The sequence below is a fragment of the Carcharodon carcharias genome, assembly GCF_017639515.1.
Source record: "Carcharodon carcharias isolate sCarCar2 chromosome 39 unlocalized genomic scaffold, sCarCar2.pri SUPER_39_unloc_3, whole genome shotgun sequence".
NCBI lineage: Eukaryota > Metazoa > Chordata > Chondrichthyes > Lamniformes > Lamnidae > Carcharodon > Carcharodon carcharias.
This window is the reverse complement of record NW_024470836.1, coordinates 1,004,339-1,026,838: the sequence shown is the minus strand read 5'-3', so window position 1 is coordinate 1,026,838 and position 22,500 is coordinate 1,004,339. Positions and strand designations below refer to the sequence as shown.

The following is a 22,500-nucleotide window of genomic DNA, read 5'->3' as shown; positions in this document are numbered from 1 at the left end:
CCTCACTGTAACACTCTGATATATCCCTCACCCCTCACTGTAACAGTCTGATATAACCCACACCCCTCACTGTAACACTCTGATATACCCCTCACCCCTCACTGTAACACTCAGATATACCCCACAACCCTCACTGTAACACTCAGATATACCCCACACCCCTCACTGTAACATTCTGATATACCCTACTCCCCTCACTGTAACACTCTGATATAACCCACACCCCTCACTGTAACACCCTGATATACCCCACTCCCCTCACTGTAACACTCAGATATACCCCACACCCCTCACTGTAACATTCTGATATACCCTACTCCCCTCACTGTAACACTCTGATATACCCCTCACCCCTCACTGTAACACTCAGATATACCCCACACCCCTCACTGTAACACTCTGATATACCCCTCACCCCTCACTGTAACACTCAGATATACCCCACACCCCTCACTGTAACATTCTGATATACCCTACTCCCCTCACTGTAACACTCTGATATAACCCACACCCCTCACTGTAACACCCTGATATACCCCACTCCCCTGACTGTAACACTCTGATATATCAAACACACCTCAATGTAACTGTCTGATATATCCAACACCCCTCACTGTAACACTCTGATATACCCCACTCCCCTCACTGTAACACTCTGATATATCCCACACCCCTCACAGTAACACTCTGATATATCCCACACCCCTCACTGTAACACTCTGATATATCCCACAAACCTCAATGTAACACTCTGAAATATCCCACACCCCTCACTGTAACACTCTGATATATCCCACACGCCTCACTGTAACACTGTGATCTATCGCACATCCCTCAGTGTAACACTGATATATACCAAATCCCTCAGTGTAACACTCTGATATATCCCACACCCCTCACTGTAACACTCTGATATACCCCACTCCCCTCACTGTAACACTCTGATATATCCCACACCCCTCACTGTAACACTCTGATATATCCCAAACCCCTCACTGTAACACACCGATATATCCCACACCCCTCACTGTAACACACTGATATTTCCCACACCCTCACTGTAACACTCTGATACAACCCACTCCCCTCACTGTAACAATCTGATATATCACACACCCCTCACTGTAACACTCTGATATATCCCACACGCCTCAATGTAACACTCTGATATATCAACACCCCTCAATGTAAAACTCTGATATACCCGACACCCCTCATTGTAACACACTGATATATCCCACACCCCTCACTGTAACTGTCTGATATACCCCACACCCCTCACTGTAACAATCTGATATACCACAAACCCGTCACTGTAACACTCTGATATACCCCACACCCCTCACTGTAAAACTCTGATATACCCCAAACCCTTCACTGTAACACCCTGATATATCCCACACCACTCACTGTAACAATCTGATATACCCCACTCCCCTCACTGTAACACCCTGATATATCCCACAACCCTAACAGTAACACTCTGATATACCCCACACCCCTCACTGTAACACTCTGATATACACCAAACAGCTCACTGTAACTGTCTGATATATCCCACACCCGTCACTGTAACACTCTGATATACCCGACTCCCCTCACTGTAACACTCTGATATAACCCACATCCCTCACTGTAACACCCTGATATACCCCACTCCCCTGACTGTAACACTCTGATATATCAAACACACCTCAATGTAACTGTCTGATATATCCAACACCCCTCACTGTAACACTCTGATATACCCCACTCCCCTCACTGTAACACTCTGATATATCCCACACCCCTCACAGTAACACTCTGATATATCCCACACCCCTCACTGTAACACTCTGATATATCCCACAAACCTCAATGTAACACTCTGATATATCCCACACCCCTCACTGTAACACTCTGATATATCCCACACCCCTAACTGTAACACTCTGATATACTCCACACCCCTCACTGTAACAAACTGATATATCCCACACCCCTCACTGTAACACTCTGATATATCCCACACCCCTCACTGTAAAACTCTGATATATCCCACACCCCTCACTGTAACACTCTGATATATCCCACACCCCTCACTGTAACAGTCTGATATATCCCACACCCCTCACTGTAACTCTCTGATATACCCCACACCTCTCAATGTAACACTCTGATATATCCCACACCCCTCACTGTAACACTCTGATATATCCCACACCCCTAACTGTAACACTCTGATATATCCCACACCCCTCACTGTAACACTCTGATATATCCCACACCCCTCACTGTAACACTCTGATATAAACCACACCCCTCACTGTAACACTCTGATATATCCCACACCCCTCACTGTAACCCTCTGATATACCCCACACCTCTCACTGTAACACTCTGATATATCCCACACCCCTCACTGTAACACTCTGATATACCCCACACACCTCACTGTAACTGTCTGATATATCCCAAACCCCTCACTGTAACACTCTGATATACCACACACTCCTCAATGTAACATTCTGATATACCCCACACACCTCACTGTAAAACTCTGATATATCCCACACCCCTCACTGTAACACCCTGATATATCCCACACCTCTCACTGAAACACTCTGATATACCCCACACCCCTCACAGTAACACTCTGATATGCCCCACACCCCTCACTGTAACACCGGGATATACCACAAACCCGTCACTGTAACACTCTGATATACCCCACACCCCTCACTGTAAAACTCTGATATACCCCAAAACCTTCACTGTAACACCCTGATATATCCCACACCCCTCATAGTAACACTCTGATATACCCCACACCCCTCAATGTAACACTCTGATATACACCACACAGCTCACTGTAACTGTCTGATATATCCCACACCCGTCACTGTAACACTCTGATATACCCTACTCCCCTCACTGTAACACTCTGATATAACCCACACCCCTCACTGTAACACCCTGATATACCCCACTCCCCTGACTGTAACACTCTGATATATCAAACACACCTCAATGTAACTGTCTGATATATCCAACACCCCTCACTGTAACAATCTGATATACCCAACTCCCCTCACTGTAACACTCTGATATACCCCACACCCCTCACTGTAACACTCTGATATATCCCACACCCCTCACTGTAACACTCTGATATATCCCACACCCACACTGTAACACTCTGATATACCCCACACCCACACTGTAACACTCTGATATACCCCACACCTCTCACTGTAACAATCTGAAGGACCCCACACCCCTCACTGTAACACTCTGATATATCCCAAACCCCTCACTGTAACACACCGATATATCCCACACCCCTCACTGTAACACATTGATATTTCCCATACCCCTCACTGTAACACTCTGATATAGCCCACACCCCTCACTGTAACACTCTGATATATCCCACACCCCTCACTGTAACACACCGATATATCCCACACCCCTAACTGTAACACTCTGATATACCCCACTCCCCTCAGTGTAACACCCTGATATATCCGACACCCCTCACTGTAACACTCTGATATATCCCACACACCTCACTGTGACACTCTGATATATCCAAACCCCTGAATGTAACAGTCTGATATACCGCACACCCCTCATTGTAACACTCTGATATATCCCACACCCCTCAATTTAACTGTCTGATATACCCCACACCCCTCACTGTAACTCTCTGATATATCACACACCCCTCACTGTAACACTCCGATATATCCCACACCCCTTACTGTAACACTCTGAAATATCCCACACCCCTCACTGTAACACTCTGATATATCCACACCCCTCAATGTAAAACTCTGATATACCCCACACCCCTCATTGTAACACTCTGATATATCCCACACCCCTCACTGTAACTGTCTGATATACCCCACATCCCTCACTGTAACACTCTGATATATCGAACACCCCTCACTGTAACACTCTGATATATCCAACACCCCTCACTGTAACATTCTCAGATACCCCACACCCCTCACTGTAACACTCTGATATACCCCACGCACACCTCACAGTAACACTCAGTTATATCCAACACCTCTCACTGAAACACTCTGGTGTACCCCACACCCCTCACTGTAACACTCTGATATATCCCACACCCCTCACTGTAACACTCTGATATACCCCACACTCCTCACTGTAACACTCTGATATATCACACACCCCTCACTGTAACACTCTGATATATCCCACACCCCTCAATGTAACACTGTGATATACCCCACACCCCTCACTGTAACACTCTTATATACCACACACCCGTCACTGTAACACTCTAATATACCCAACACCCCTCACTGTAAGACTCTGATATACCCCACACCCCTCACTCTAACACCCTGATATATCCCACACCCTCACTGTAACACTCTGATATACCCCACACCCCTCACTGTAACTCCGTGATATATCCCACACCCGTCACTGTAACACTCTGATATACCCTACTCCCCTCACTGTAACACTCTGATATAACCCACACCCCTCACTGTAACACCCTGATATACCCCACTCCCCTGACTGTAACACTCTGATATATCAAACACACCTCAATGTAACTGTCTGATATATCCAACACCCCTCACTGTAACACTCTGATATACCCAACTCCCCTCACTGTAACACTCTGATATACCCCACACCCCTCACTGTAACACTCTGATATATCCCACACCCCTCACTGTAACACTCTGATATATCCCACACCCACACTGTAACACTCTGATATACCCCACACCCACACTGTAACACTCTGATATACCCCACACCTCTCACTGTAACAATCTGAAGGACCCCACACCCCTCACTGTAACACTCTGATATATCCCAAACCCCTCACTGTAACACACCGATATATCCCACACCCCTCACTGTAACACATTGATATTTCCCATACCCCTCACTGTAACACTCTGATATAGCCCACACCCCTCACTGTAACACTCTGATATATCCCACACCCCTCACTGTAACACACCGATATATCCCACACCCCTAACTGTAACACTCTGATATACCCCACTCCCCTCAGTGTAACACCCTGATATATCCGACACCCCTCACTGTAACACTCTGATATATCCCACACACCTCACTGTGACACTCTGATATATCCAAACCCCTGAATGTAACAGTCTGATATACCGCACACCCCTCATTGTAACACTCTGATATATCCCACACCCCTCAATTTAACTGTCTGATATACCCCACACCCCTCACTGTAACTCTCTGATATATCACACACCCCTCACTGTAACACTCAGATATATCCCACACCCCTTACTGTAACACTCTGAAATATCCCACACCCCTCACTGTAACACTCTGATATATCCACACCCCTCAATGTAAAACTCTGATATACCCCACACCCCTCATTGTAACACTCTGATATATCCCACACCCCTCACTGTAACTGTCTGATATACCCCACATCCCTCACTGTAACACTCTGATATATCACACACCCCTTACTGTAACACTCTGATATATCACACACCCCTCACTGTAACACTCTGATATATCCCACACCCCTCACTGTAACAATCTGATATACCCCACACACCTCACTGTAACAGTCTGATATATCCCACACCCCTCACTGTAACACTCTGATGTACCCCACACCCCTCACTGTAACACTCTGATATATCCCACACCCCTCACTGTAACTGTCTGATATACCCCACACTCCTCACTGTAACACTCTGATATATCACACACCCCTCACTGTAACACTCTGATATATCCCACACCCCTCAATGTAACACTGTGATATACCCCACACCCCTCACTGTAACACTCTTATATACCACACACCCGTCACTGTAACACTCTAATATACCCAACACCCCTCACTGTAAGACTCTGATATACCCCACACCCCTCACTCTAACACCCTGATATATCCCACACCCTCACTGTAACACTCTGATATACCCCACACCCCTCACTGTAACTCCGTGATATATCCCACACCCCTCACAGTAACACTCTGATATACCCTACACCTCTCACTGTAACACTCTGATATACCTCACACCCCTCACCGTAACACTGTGATATACCCCAGATCCCTCACTGTAACACTCTGATATACCCCACACTCCTCACTGTAACACTCTGATATACCCCACTCCCCTCACTGTAACACTCTGATATATCCCACACCCCTCACTGTAACACCCTGATATACCCCACTCCCCTGACTGTAACAATCTGATATATCAAACACACCTCAATGTAACTGTCTGATATATCCAACACCCCTCACTGTAACAATCTGATATACCCAACTCCCCTCACTGTAACACTCTGATATACCCCACACCCCTCACTGTAACACTCTGATATATCCCACACCCCTCACTGTAACACTCTGATATATCCCACACCCACACTGTAACAGTCTGATATACCCCACACCTCTCACTGTAACAATCTGATATACCCCACACCCACACTGTAACAGTCTGATATACCCCACACCTCTCACTGTAACAATCTGAAGGACCCCACACCCCTCACTGTAACACTCTGATATATCCCAAACCCCTCACTGTAACACACCGATATATCCCACACCCCTCACTGTAACACATTGATATTTCCCATACCCCTCACTGTAACACTCTGATATAGCCCACACCCCTCACTGTAACACTCTGATATATCCCACACCCCTCACTGTAACACACCGATATATCCCACACCCCTAACTGTAACACTCTGATATACCCCACTCCCCTCAGTGTAACACCCTGATATATCCGACACCCCTCACTGTAACACTCTGATATATCCCACACACCTCACTGTGACACTCTGATATATCCAAACCCCTGAATGTAACAGTCTGATATACCGCACACCCCTCATTGTAACACTCTGATATATCCCACACCCCTCAATTTAACTGTCTGATATACCCCACACCCCTCACTGTAACTCTCTGATATATCACACACCCCTCACTGTAACACTCCGATATATCCCACACCCCTTACTGTAACACTCTGAAATATCCCACACCCCTCACTGTAACACTCTGATATATCCACACCCCTCAATGTAAAACTCTGATATACCCCACACCCCTCATTGTAACACTCTGATATATCCCACACCCCTCACTGTAACTGTCTGATATACCCCACATCCCTCACTGTAACACTCTGATATATCACACACCCCTTACTGTAACACTCTGATATATCACACACCCCTCACTGTAACACTCTGATATATCCCACACCCCTCACTGTAACAATCTGATATACCCCACACACCTCACTGTAACAGTCTGATATATCCCACACCCCTCACTGTAACACTCTGATATACCCCACACCCCTCACTGTAACACTCTGATATATCCCACACCCCTCACTGTAACTGTCTGATATACCCCACACTCCTCACTGTAACACTCTGATATATCACACACCCCTCACTGTAACACTCTGATATATCCCACACCCCTCAATGTAACACTGTGATATACCCCACACCCCTCACTGTAACACTCTTATATACCACACACCCGTCACTGTAACACTCTAATAAACCCCACACCCCTCACTGTAAGACTCTGATATACCCCACACCCCTCACTCTAACACCCTGATATATCCCACACCCTCACTGTAACACTCTGATATACCCCACACCCCTCACTGTAACTCCGTGATATATCCCACACCCCTCACAGTAACACTCTGATATACCCTACACCTCTCACTGTAACACTCTGATATACCTCACACCCCTCACCGTAACACTGTGATATACCCCAGATCCCTCACTGTAACACTCTGATATACCCCACTCCCCTCACTGTAACACTCTGATATATCCCACACCCCTCACTGTAACACTCTGATATACCCCACTCCCCTCACTGTAACACTCTGATATATCCCACACCCCTCACTGTAACACTCTGATATATCCCACACCCACACAGTAACACTCAGATATACCCCACACCTCTCACTGTAACACTCAGATATACCCCACACCCCTCACTGTAACACTCTGATATATCCCACACCCCTCACTTTAACACTCTGATATATCCCACACTCCTCACTGTAACACTCTGATATATCCCACACCCCTCACTGTAACACTCTGATATATCCCACGCCCCTCACTGTAACACTCTGATATACCCCACTCCTCTCACTGTAACACTCTGATATATCACACACCCCTCACTGTAACACTCTGATATATCCCACACCCCTCACTGTAACACTCTGATATATCCCACACCCCTCACTGTAACACTCTGATATATCCACACCCCTCAATGTAACACTCTGATATACCCCACACCCCTCATTGTAACACTCTGATATATCCCACACCCCTCACTGTAACTGTCTGATATACCCCACACTCCTCACTGTAACACTCTGATATATCACACACCCCTCACTGTAACACTCTGATATATCCCACACCCCTCAATGTAACAATGTGATATACCCCACACCCCTCACTGTAACACTCTTATATACCACACACCCGTCACTGTAACACTCTAATATACTCCACACCCCTCACTGTAACTCTCTGATATATCCCACACCCCTCACTGTAACACTCTGATATATCCCACACCCCTCACTGTAACACTCTGATATACCCCACACCCCTCACTCTAACACCCTGATATATCCCACACCCTCAGTGTAACACTCTGATATACCCCACACCCCTCACTGTAACACCCTGTTATATCCCACACCCCTCACAGTTACACTCTTGTATATCCCACACCTTTCACTGTAACACCCTGATATACCCCACACCCCTCACTGTAACACTCTGATATATCCCACACCCCTCACTGTAACACCCTGATATACCCCACACCCGTCACTTTAACACTCTGATATACCCCACACCCTCACTGTAGCACCCTGATATATCCCACACCCCTCACAGTAACACTCTGATATATCCCACACCCCTCACTGTAACACCCTGATATACCCCACACCCCTCACTGTAACACTCTGATATATCCCACTCCCCTCACTGTAACACTGATAAATCCCACACCCCTCACTGTAACACTCTGATATATCCCACACCCCTCACTGTAACACTCTGATATACCCCACACCCCTCACTGTAACACTCTGATATACCCCAGATCCCTCACTGTAACACTCTGATATACCCCACACTCCTCACTGTAACACTCTGATATACCCCACTCCCCTCACTGTAACACTCTGATATATCCCACACCCCTCACTGTAACACTCTGATATACCCCACTCCCCTCACTGTAACACTCTGATATATCCCACACCCCTCACTGTAACACTCTGATATATCCCACTCCCCTCACTGTAACACTGATAAATCCCACACCCCTCACTGTAACACTCTGATATATCCCACACCCCTCACTGTAACACTCTGATATATCCCACACCCCTCACTGTAACACTCTGATATATCCCACACCCACACAGTAACACTCAGATATACCCCACACCTCTCACTGTAACACTCAGATATACCCCACACCCCTCACTGTAACACTCTGATATATCCCACACCCCTCACGTTAACACTCTGATATATCCCACACTCCTCACTGTAACACTCTGATATATCCCACGCCCCTCACTGTAACACTCTGATATACCCCACTCCTCTCACTGTAACACTCTGATATATCACACACCCCTCACTGTAACACTCTGATATATCCCACACCCCTCACTGTAACACTCTGATATATCCCACACCCCTCACTGTAACACTCTGATATATCCACACCCCTCAATGTAACACTCTGATATACCCCACACCCCTCACTGTAACACTCTGATATATCCCACACCCCTCACTGTAACTGTCTGATATACCCCACACTCCTCACTGTAACACTCTGATATATCACATACCCCTCACTGTAACACTCTGATATATCCCACACCCCTCAATGTAACACTGTTATATACCCCACACCCCTCACTGTAACACTCTTATATACCACACACCCGTCACTGTAACACTCTAATATACCCCACACCCCTCACTGTAAGACTCTGATATACCCCACACCCCTCACTCTAACACCCTGATATATCCCACACCCTCAGTGTAAAACTCTGATATACCCCACACCCCTCACTGTAACACTCTGATATATCCCACACCCCTCACTGTAACACTCTGATATATCCCACACCCCTCACTGTAACACTCTGATATACCCCACACCCCTCACTGTAACACTCTGATATACCCCAGATCCCTCACTGTAACACTCTGATATACCCCACACTCCTCACTGTAACACTCTGATATACCCCACTCCCCTCACTGTAACACTCTGATATATCCCACACCCCTCACTGTAACACTCTGATATACCCCACTCCCCTCACTGTAACACTCTGATATATCCCACACCCCTCACTGTAACACTCTGATATATCCCACTCCCCTCACTGTAACACTGATAAATCCCACACCCCTCACTGTAACACTCTGATATATCCCACACCCCTCACTGTAACACTCTGATATATCCCACACCCCTCACTGTAACACTCTGATATATCCCACACCCACACAGTAACACTCAGATATACCCCACACCTCTCACTGTAACACTCAGATATACCCCACACCCCTCACTGTAACACTCTGATATATCCCACACCCCTCACGTTAACACTCTGATATATCCCACACTCCTCACTGTAACACTCTGATATATCCCACGCCCCTCACTGTAACACTCTGATATACCCCACTCCTCTCACTGTAACACTCTGATATATCACACACCCCTCACTGTAACACTCTGATATACCACACACCCCTCACTGTAACACTCTGTAAGCCCCACACCCCTCCCTATAACATTCTGATATACTCCACACCCCTCAATGTAACACTCTGATATACCACACACCCCTCACTGTAACACTCTGATATATCCCACACCCCTCACTGTAACAATCTGATAAATCCCACACCCATCACTGTAACACTCTGATATATCACATACCCCTCACTGTAACACTCTGATATATCCCACACCCCTCAATGTAACACTGTTATATACCCCACACCCCTCACTGTAACACTCTTATATACCACACACCCGTCACTGTAACACTCTAATATACCCCACACCCCTCACTGTAAGACTCTGATATACCCCACACCCCTCACTCTAACACCCTGATATATCCCACACCCTCAGTGTAAAACTCTGATATACCCCACACCCCTCACTGTAACACCCTGTTATATCCCACACCCCTCACAGTAACACTCTTGTATATCCCACACCTTTCACTGTAACACCTTGATATACCCCACACCCCTCACTGTAACAACTCTGATATATCCCACACCCCTCACTGTAACACCCTGATATACCCCACACCCGTCACTTTAACACTCTGATATACCCCACACCCCTCACTGTAACACTCTGATATATCCCACACCCCTCACTGTAACACTCTGATATATCCCACTCCCCTCACTGTAACACTGATAAATCCCACACCCCTCACTGTAACACTCTGATATATCCCACACCCCTCACTGTAACACTCTGATATATCCCACACCCCTCACTGTAACACTCTGATATATCCCACACCCCACACAGTAACACTCAGATATACCCCACACCTCTCACTGTAACACTCAGATATACCCCACACCCCTCACTGTAACACTCTGATATATCCCACACCCCTCACTGTAACACTCTGATATATCCCACACTCCTCACTGTAACACTCTGATATATCCCACGCCCCTCACTGTAACACTCTGATATACCCCACTCCTCTCACTGTAACACTCTGATATATCACACACCCCTCACTGTAACACTCTGATATATCCCACACCCCTCACTGTAACACTCTGATATATCCCACACCCCTCACTGTAACACTCTGATATATCCACACCCCTCAATGTAACACTCCTGATATACCCCACACCCCTCACTGTAACACTCTGATATATCCCACACCCCTCACTGTAACTGTCTGATATACCCCACACTCCTCACTGTAACACTCTGATATATCACATACCCCTCACTGTAACACTCTGATATATCCCACACCCCTCAATGTAACACTGTTATATACCCCACACCCCTCACTGAAACACTCTTATATACCACACACCCGTCACTGTAACACTCTAATATACCCCACACCCCTCACTGTAAGACTCTGATATACCCCACACCCCTCACTCTAACACCCTGATATATCCCACACCCTCAGTGTAAAACTCTGATATACCCCACACCCCTCACTGTAACACTCTGAAAACCTCACACCCCTCACTGTTACACTCTGATATATCCCACACCCCTCACTGTAACACTCTGATATACCCCACACCCCTCACTGTAACACTCTGATATACCCCAGACCCCTCACTGTAACACTCGATATACCCCACACTCCTCACTGTAACACTCTGATATACCCCACTCCCCTCACTGTAACACTCTGATATATCCCACACCCCTCACTGTAACACTCTGATATACCCCACTCCCCTCACTGTAACACTCTGATATATCCCACACCCCTCACTGTAACACTCTGATATATCCCACTCCCCTCACTGTAACACTGATAAATCCCACACCCCTCACTGTAACACTCTGATATATCCCACACCCCTCACTGTAACACTCTGATATATCCCACACCCCTCACTGTAACACTCTGATATATCCCACACCCACACAGTAACACTCAGATATACCCCACACCTCTCACTGTAACACTCAGATATACCCCACACCCCTCACTGTAACACTCTGATATATCCCACACCCCTCACGTTAACACTCTGATATATCCCACACTCCTCACTGTAACACTCTGATATATCCCACGCCCCTCACTGTAACACTCTGATATACCCCACTCCTCTCACTGTAACACTCTGATATATCACACACCCCTCACTGTAACACTCTGATATATCCCACACCCCTCACTGTAACACTCTGATATATCCCACACCCCTCACTGTAACACTCTGATATATCCACACCCCTCAATGTAACACTCTGATATACCCCACACCCCTCACTGTAACACTCTGATATATCCCACACCCCTCACTGTAACTGTCTGATATACCCCACACTCCTCACTGTAACACTCTGATATATCACATACCCCTCACTGTAACACTCTGATATATCCCACACCCCTCAATGTAACACTGTTATATACCCCACACCCCTCACTGTAACACTCTTATATACCACACACCCGTCACTGTAACACTCTAATATACCCCACACCCCTCACTGTAAGACTCTGATATACCCCACACCCCTCACTCTAACACCCTGATATATCCCACACCCTCAGTGTAAAACTCTGATATACCCCACACCCCTCACGGTAACACCCTGTTATATCCCACACCCCTCACAGTAACACTCTTGTATATCCCACACCTTTCACTGTAACACCTTGATATACCCCACACCCCTCACTGTAACAACTCTGATATATCCCACACCCCTCACTGTAACACCCTGATATACCCCACACCCGTCACTTTAACACTCTGATATACCCCACACCCCTCACTGTAACACTCTGATATACCCCACACACCTCACTGTAACTGTCTGATATATCCCACACACGTCACTGTAACACTCTGATATACCCCAGATCCCTCACTGTAACACTCTGATATACCCCACACTCCTCACTGTAACACTCTGATATACCCCAGATCCCTCACTGTAACACTCTGATATACCCCACACCCTCACTGTAGCACCCTGATATACCCCACACCCCTCACTGTAACACTCTGATATATCCCACACCCCTCACTGTAACACTCTGATATACCCCACTCCCCTCACTGTAACACTCTGATATATCCCACACCCCTCACTGTAACACTCTGATATATCCCACTCCCCTCACTGTAACACTCTGATATATCCCACACTCCTCACTGTAACACTCTGATATATCCCACGCCCCTCAATGTAACACTTTGATATATCCCACACACCTCACTGTAACACTCTGATATATGCCACACCCCTCACTGTAACACTCTGATATATCCCACACCCCTCACTGTAACACTCTGATATACCCTACTCCCCTCACTGTAACACTCTGATATAACCCACACCCCTCACTGTAACACCCTGATATACCCCACTCCCCTGACTGTAACACTCTGATATATCCCACACACCTCAATGTAACACTCTGATATATCCCACACCCCTCACTGTAACACTCTGATATACCCCACTCCCCTCACTGTAACACTCTGATATACCCTACTCCCCTCACTGTAACACTCTGATATACCCCACACCCCTCACTGTAACACCCTGATATACCCCACTCCCCTGACTGTAACACTCTGATATATCAAACACACCTCACTGTAACAATCTGATATACCCCACACCCCTCACTGTTACACTCTGATATACCCCACACCCCTCACTGTAACACTCTGATATATCCCACACCCCTCACTGTAACACTCTGATATATCCCACACCCACACTGTTACACTCTGATATACCCCACACTCCTCACTGTAACACTCTGATATACCCCACACCTCTCACTGTAACAATCTGAAGGACCCCACACCCCTCACTGTAACACTCTGATATATCCCAAACCCCTCACTGTAACACACCGATATATCCCACACCCCTCACTGTAACACATTGATATTTCCCATACCCCTCACTGTAACACTCTGATATAGCCCACACCCCTCACTGTAACACTCTGATATTGATCATTCCCACCACCCCCTACTGTAACACTCTGATATATCCCACACCCGTAACTGTTAAACACTCTGACATACCACGCACCCTCACTGTACACTCCTGACTTATCCGAACACCCCGTCACTGTAGCTCACTGTTATACCCCACACACCCTCACTGTAATACACTGATATATCCCACAACCCTCACTGTAACACTCTGATATATCCCACACCCCTCACTGTAACACTCTGATATACCCCACACCTCTCACTGTAACACACTGATATAACCCACACCCCTCACTGTAACACTCTGATATATCCCACACACCTCACTGTGACACTATGATATATCCAAACCCCCTGAATGTAACAAACTAATATACCACACACCCCTCATTGTAACACTCTGATATAACCAACACCCCTCATTGTAACACTCTGATACACCCCACACCCCTCAATTTAACTGTCTGATATACCCCACACCCCTCACTGTAACAGTCTGATATATCACACACCCCTCACTGTAACACTCTGATATATCCCACACCCCTCACTGTAACAATCTGATATACCCCACAACCCTCACTGTAACACTCTGATATATCACACACCCCTCACTGTAACACTCTGATATATCCCACACCCCTTACTGTAACACTCTGAAATATCCCACACCCCTCACTGTAACACATGATATATCCTACACCCCTCAATGTAAAACTCTGATATACCCCACAACCCACAATATAACACTCTGATATATCCCACACCCCTCACTGTAACTGTCTGATATACCCCACACCCCTCACTGTAACACTCTGATATACCCCACACTCCTCACTGTAACACTCTGGTAAACCCCACACCCCTCACTGTAACACTCTGATATACCCCACACTCCTCACTGTAACACTCTGATATACCCCACACTCCTCACTGTAACACTCTGATATATCACACACCCCTCACTGTAACACTCTGATATATCCCACACCCCTCAATGTAACACTGTGATATACCCCACACCCCTCACTGTAACACTCTTATATACCACACACCCGTCACTGTAACACTCTAATATACCCCACACCCCTCACTGTAAGACTCTGATATACCCCACACCCCTCACTGTAACTCCGTGATATATCCCACACCCCTCACAGTAACACTCTGATATACCCTACACCTCTCACTGTAACACTCTGATATACCCCACACCCCTCACCGTAACACTGTGATATACCCCAGATCCCTCACTGTAACACTCTGATATACCCCACACTCCTCACTGTAACACTCTGATATACCCCACTCCCCTCACTGTAACACTCTGATATATCCCACAACCCTCACTGTAACACTCTGATATACCCCACTCCCCTCACTGTAACACTCTGATATATCCCACACCCCTCACTGTAACACTCTGATATATCCCACTCCCCTCACTGTAACACTGATAAATCCCACACCCCTCACTGTAACACTCTGATATATCCCACACCCCTCACTGTAACACTCTGATATATCCCACACCCCTCACTGTAACACTCTGATATATCCCACACCCACACAGTAACACTCAGATATACCCCACACCTCTCACTGTAACACTCAGATATACCCCACACCCCTCACTGTAACACTCTGATATATCCCACACCCCTCACTTTAACACTCTGATATATCCCACACTCCTCACTGTAACACTCTGATATATCCCACACCCCTCACTGTAACACTCTGATATATCCCACGCCCCTCACTGTAACACTCTGATATACCCCACTCCTCTCACTGTAACACTCTGATATATCACACACCCCTCACTGTAACTGTCTGATATACCCCACACCCCTCACTGTAACACTCTGATATACCCTACTCCCCTCACTGTAACACTCTGATATAACCCACACCCCTCACTGTAACACCCTGATATACCCCACTCCCCTGACTGTAACACTGATATATCAAACACACCTCAATGTAACTGTCTGATATATCCAACACCCCTCACTGTAACACTCTGATATACCCCACTCCCCTCACTGTAACACTCTGATATACCCTACTCCCCTCACTGTAACACTCTGATATAACCCACACCCCTCACTGTAACACCCTGATATACCCCACTCCCCTGACTGTAACACTCTGATATATCAAACACACCTCACTGTAACAATCTGATATACCCCACACCCCTCACTGTTACACTCTGATATACCCCACACCCCTCACTGTAACACTCTGATATATCCCACACCCCTCACTGTAACACTCTGATATATCCCACACCCACACTGTAACACTCTGATATACCCCACACCCGCACTGTAACACTCTGATATACCCCACACCTCTCACTGTAACAATCTGAAGGACCCCACACCCCTCACTGTAACACTCTGATATATCCCAAACCCCTCACTGTAACACACCGATATATCCCACACCCCTCACTGTAACGCATTGATATTTCCCATACCCCTCACTGTAACACTCTGATATAGCCCACACCCCTCACTGTAACACTCTGATATATCCGACACCCCTCACTGTAACACACCGATATATCCCACACCCCTAACTGTAACACTCTGATATACCCCACTCCCCTCAGTGTAACACCCTGATATATCCGACACCCCTCACTGTAACACTCTGATATACCCCACACCACTCACTGTAACATTCTGATATATCCCACACCCCTCACTGTAACACACCGATATATCCCACACCCCTAACTGTTACACTCTGATATACCCCACTCCCCTCAGTGTAACACCCTGATATATCCGACACCCCTCACTGTAACACTCTGATATATCCCACACACCTCACTGTGACACTCTGATATATCCAAACCCCTGAATGTAACAATCTGATATACCGCACACCCCTCATTGTAACACTCTGATATATCCCACACCCCTCATTGTAACACTCTGATATATCCCACACCCCTCAATTTAACTGTCTGATATACCCCACACCCCTCACTGTAACACTCTGATATATCACACACCCCTCACTGTAACACTCTGATATATCCCACACACCTTACTGTAACACTCTGAAATATCCCACACCCCTCACTGTAACACTCTGATATATCCACACCCCTCAATGTAAAACTCTGATATACCCCACACCCCTCACTGTAACACTCTGATATATCCCACACCCCTCACTGTAACACTCTGATATACCCCACACTCCTCACTGTAACACTCTGATATATCACACACCCCTCACTGTAACACTCTGATATATCCCACACCCCTCAATGTAACACTGTGATATACCCCACACCCCTCACTGTAACACTCTTATATACCACACACCCGTCACTGTAACACTCTAATATACCCCACACCCCTCACTGTAAGACTCTGATATATCCCACACCCCTCACAGTAACACTCTGATATACCCTACACCTCTCACTGTAACACTCTGATATACCCCACACCCCTCACCGTAACACTGTGATATACCCCAGATCCCTCACTGTAACACTCTGATATACCCCACACTCCTCACTGTAACACTCTGATATACCCCACTCCCCTCACTGTAACACTCTGATATATCCCACAACCCCTCACTGTAACAATCTGATATACCCCACTCCCCTCACTGTAAACACTCTGATATATCCCACACCCCTCACTGTAACACTCTGATATATCCCACTCCCCTCACTGTAACACTGATAAATCCCACACCCCTCACTGTAACACTCTGATATATCCCACACCCCTCACTGTAACACTCTGATATATCCCACACCCCTCACTGTAACACTCTGATATATCCCACACCCACACAGTAACACTCAGATATACCCCACACCTCTCACTGTAACACTCAGATATACCCCACACCCCTCACTGTAACACTCTGATATATCCCACACCCCTCACTTTAACACTCTGATATATCCCACACTCCTCACTGTAACACTCTGATATATCCCACACCCCTCACTGTAACACTCTGATATATCCCACACCCACACAGTAACACTCAGATATACCCCACACCTCTCACTGTAACACTCAGATATACCCCACACCCCTCACTGTAACACTCTGATATATCCCACGCCCCTCACTGTAACACTCTGATATACCCCACTCCTCTCACTGTAACACTCTGATATATCACACACCCCTCACTGTAACTGTCTGATATACCCCACACTCCTCACTGTAACACTCTGATATATCACACACCCCTCACTGTAACACTCTGATATATCCCACACCCCTCAATGTAACACTGTGATATACCCCACACCCCTCACTGTAACACTCTTATATACCACACACCCGTCACTGTAACACTCTAATATACCCCGCACCCCTCACTGTAAGACTCTGATATACCCCACACCCCTCACTCTAACACCCTGATATATCCCACACCCTCAGTGTAACACTCTGATATACCCCACACCCCTCACTGTAACACCCTGTTATATCCCACACCCCTCACAGTAACACTCTTGTATATCCCACACCTTTCACTGTAACACCCTGATATACCCCACACCCCTCACTGTAACACTCTGATATATCCCACACCCCTCACTGTAACACCCTGATATACCCCACACCCGTCACTTTAACACTCTGATATACCCCACACCCCTCACTGTAACACTCTGATATACCCCACACACCTCACTGTAACTGTCTGATATATCCCACACCCGTCACTGTAACACTCTAATATACCCCACACCCTCACTGTAGCACCCTGATATATCCCACACCCCTCACAGTAACACTCTGATATATCCCACACCCCTCACTGTAACACCCTGATATACCCCACACCCCTCACTGTAACACTCTGATATATCCCACACCCCTCACTGTAACACTCTGATATACCCCACACCCCTCACTGTAACACTCTGATATACCCCAGATCCCTCACTGTAACACTCTGATATACCCCACACTCCTCACTGTAACACTCTGATATACCCCACTCCCCTCACTGTAACACTCTGATATATCCCACACCCCTCACTGTAACACTCTGATATACCCCACACCCCTCACTGTAACACTCTGATATATCCCACACCCCTCACTGTAACACTCTGATATATCCCACTCCCCTCACTGTAACACTCTGATAAATCCCACACCCCTCACTGTAACACTCTGATATATCCCACACTCCTCACTGTAACACTCTGATATATCCCACACTCCTCACTGTAACACTCTGATATATCCCACGCCCCTCAATGTAACACTTTGATATATCCCACACCCCTCACTGTAACACTCTGATATATGCCACACCCCTCACTATAACACTCTGATATATCCCACACCCCTCACTGTAACACTCTGATATATCCCACACCCCTCACTGTAACACTCTGATATATCCCACACCCCTCACTGTAACACTCTGATATACCCCACACACCTCACTGTAACACTCTGATATATCCCACACCCCTCACTGTAACACTCTGATATATCCCACTCCCCTCACTGTAACACTGATAAATCCCACACCCCTCACTGTAACACTCTGATATATCCCACACCCCTCACTGTAACACTCTGATATATCCCACACTCCTCACTGTAACACTCTGATATATGCCACACTCCTCACTGTAACACTCTGATATATCCCACACCCCTCACTGTAACACTCTGATATATCCCACACCCCTCACTGTAACACTCTGATATATCCCACACCCCTCACTGTAACACTCTGATATATCCCACACCCCTCACTCTAACACTCTGATATATCCCACACTCCTCACTGTAACACTCTGATATATCCCACACACCTCACTGTAACACTCTGATATATCCCACACCCCTCAATGTAACACTCTGATATATCACACACCCCTCACTGTAACACTCTGATATATCCCACACCCCTCACTGTAACACTCTGATATATCCCACACCCCTCACTGTAACACTCTGATATATCCCACACCCCTCACTGTAACACTCTGATATATCCCACACCCCTCACTGTAACACTCTGATATACCCCACACCCTCACTGTAACTCTCTGATATAACCCACACCCCTCACTGTAACACTCTGATATATCCCACACCCCTCACTGTAACACTCTGATATATCCCACTCCCCTCACTGTAACACTCTGATAAATCCCACACCACTCACTGTAACACTCTGATATATCCCTCTCCTCTCACTGTAACACTCTGATATATCCCACACCCCTCACTGTAACACTCTGATATATCCCACACCACTCACTGTAACACTCTGATATATCCCACACCACTCACTGTAACACTCTGATATACCCCACACCCTCACTGTAACTCTCTGATATAACCCACACCCCTCACTGTAACACTCTGATATATCCCACACCCCTCACTGTAACACTCTGATATATCCCACTCCCCTCACTGTAACACTCTGATAAATCCCACACCACTCACTGTAACACTCTGATATATCCCTCTCCTCTCACTGTAACACTCTGATATATCCCACACCCCTCACTGTAACACTCTGATATATCCCACACCACTCACTGTAACACTCTGATATATCCCACACCACTCACTGTAACACTCTGATACATCCCACACCCTTATAAAGGATTATTCTGGGTAAATGTTGGTTAATGTGATTTGGTCTCTCGGTACAGCCCACTGAGGACATGGCGAAGCAACACTACATCGATCTGAAGGCCAAACCTTTTTACGCCAGTCTCTGCAAGTTCACTTCCGCTGGTCCCTTTGTGGCTATGGTGAGTTCCTCTTGCTTTCAGAGTCCTTGAAGCGTTGTCGAAGGAGCCTTGGTGAGTTGCTGCAGTGCATCTTGTAGATGGTACACACGCTGCTGCTACTGTGCGTCGGTGGGTGGAGGGAGTGAATGTTTGTGGATGGGGAACCGATCAAGCGGGGCTGCTTTTTCCTGGACGGTGTTGAGCTTCTTGAGTGTTGTGGGAGCTGCACTCATCCAGGCAAGTGGGGAGTATCCCATCACACTCCTGACTTGTGCCTTGTAGATGGTGGACAGGCTCTGGGGGGAGTCAGGAGGTGAGTGACTCTCCGCAGGATTCCCAGCCTCTGACCTGCTCTTGTAGCCACAGTATTTATATGGCTGGTCCCAGTTCAGTTTCTGGTCAATGGTAACCCCCAGGATGTTGATAGTGGGGGATTCAGTGAGGGTAATGCCCATTGAACATCAAGGGGCGATGGTTAGATTCTGTCTTGTTGGAGATGGTCATTGCCTGACACTTGTGTGGGGTGAATGTTACTGACTGGTATCTCTCAGTCCCTCTCTCTCAGGGAGATATCTGTACACTGACTGGTATCTTGGGAAGATGTATCTGCAATGCTCTGACATTCTCTCCCTCTCTCTCTCTGCTGTTATTTCTCTAGTGCTGGGAAGGACAGAGTATTGTGAAGGTTAGCCGGGATATGCTCGGGGAAACAAACCCAGCCGATTCTAAACCAGGAACCATCCGCGGGGATCTGTGTGTCCAAGTGGGAAGGTAACTGACAGGGGACATCGGGAAAGGGAAGTCTGTCAAAAAATTCCTGTCTCCGTATCCCTCGGTTAGACCACACTCGGAGCACCGTGCACAGTTCTGGTCTC

The 22,500-nt window shown here is 46.8% G+C and overlaps 1 protein-coding gene across 1 annotated transcript in view; it reads left to right on the top strand.

Moving 5' to 3' along the window:
* The window catches only part of LOC121274965 (nucleoside diphosphate kinase A-like), a 47,872-nt gene that overhangs the window by 22,796 nt on the left and 2,576 nt on the right, over nt 1-22,500 (top strand). The window contains exons 3-4 of the mRNA XM_041182338.1: nt 21,545-21,646; nt 22,284-22,396. Of these exons, the coding sequence (XP_041038272.1) occupies nt 21,545-21,646; nt 22,284-22,396 (215 nt within the window). The remainder of the gene's footprint in view (nt 1-21,544; nt 21,647-22,283; nt 22,397-22,500) is intronic.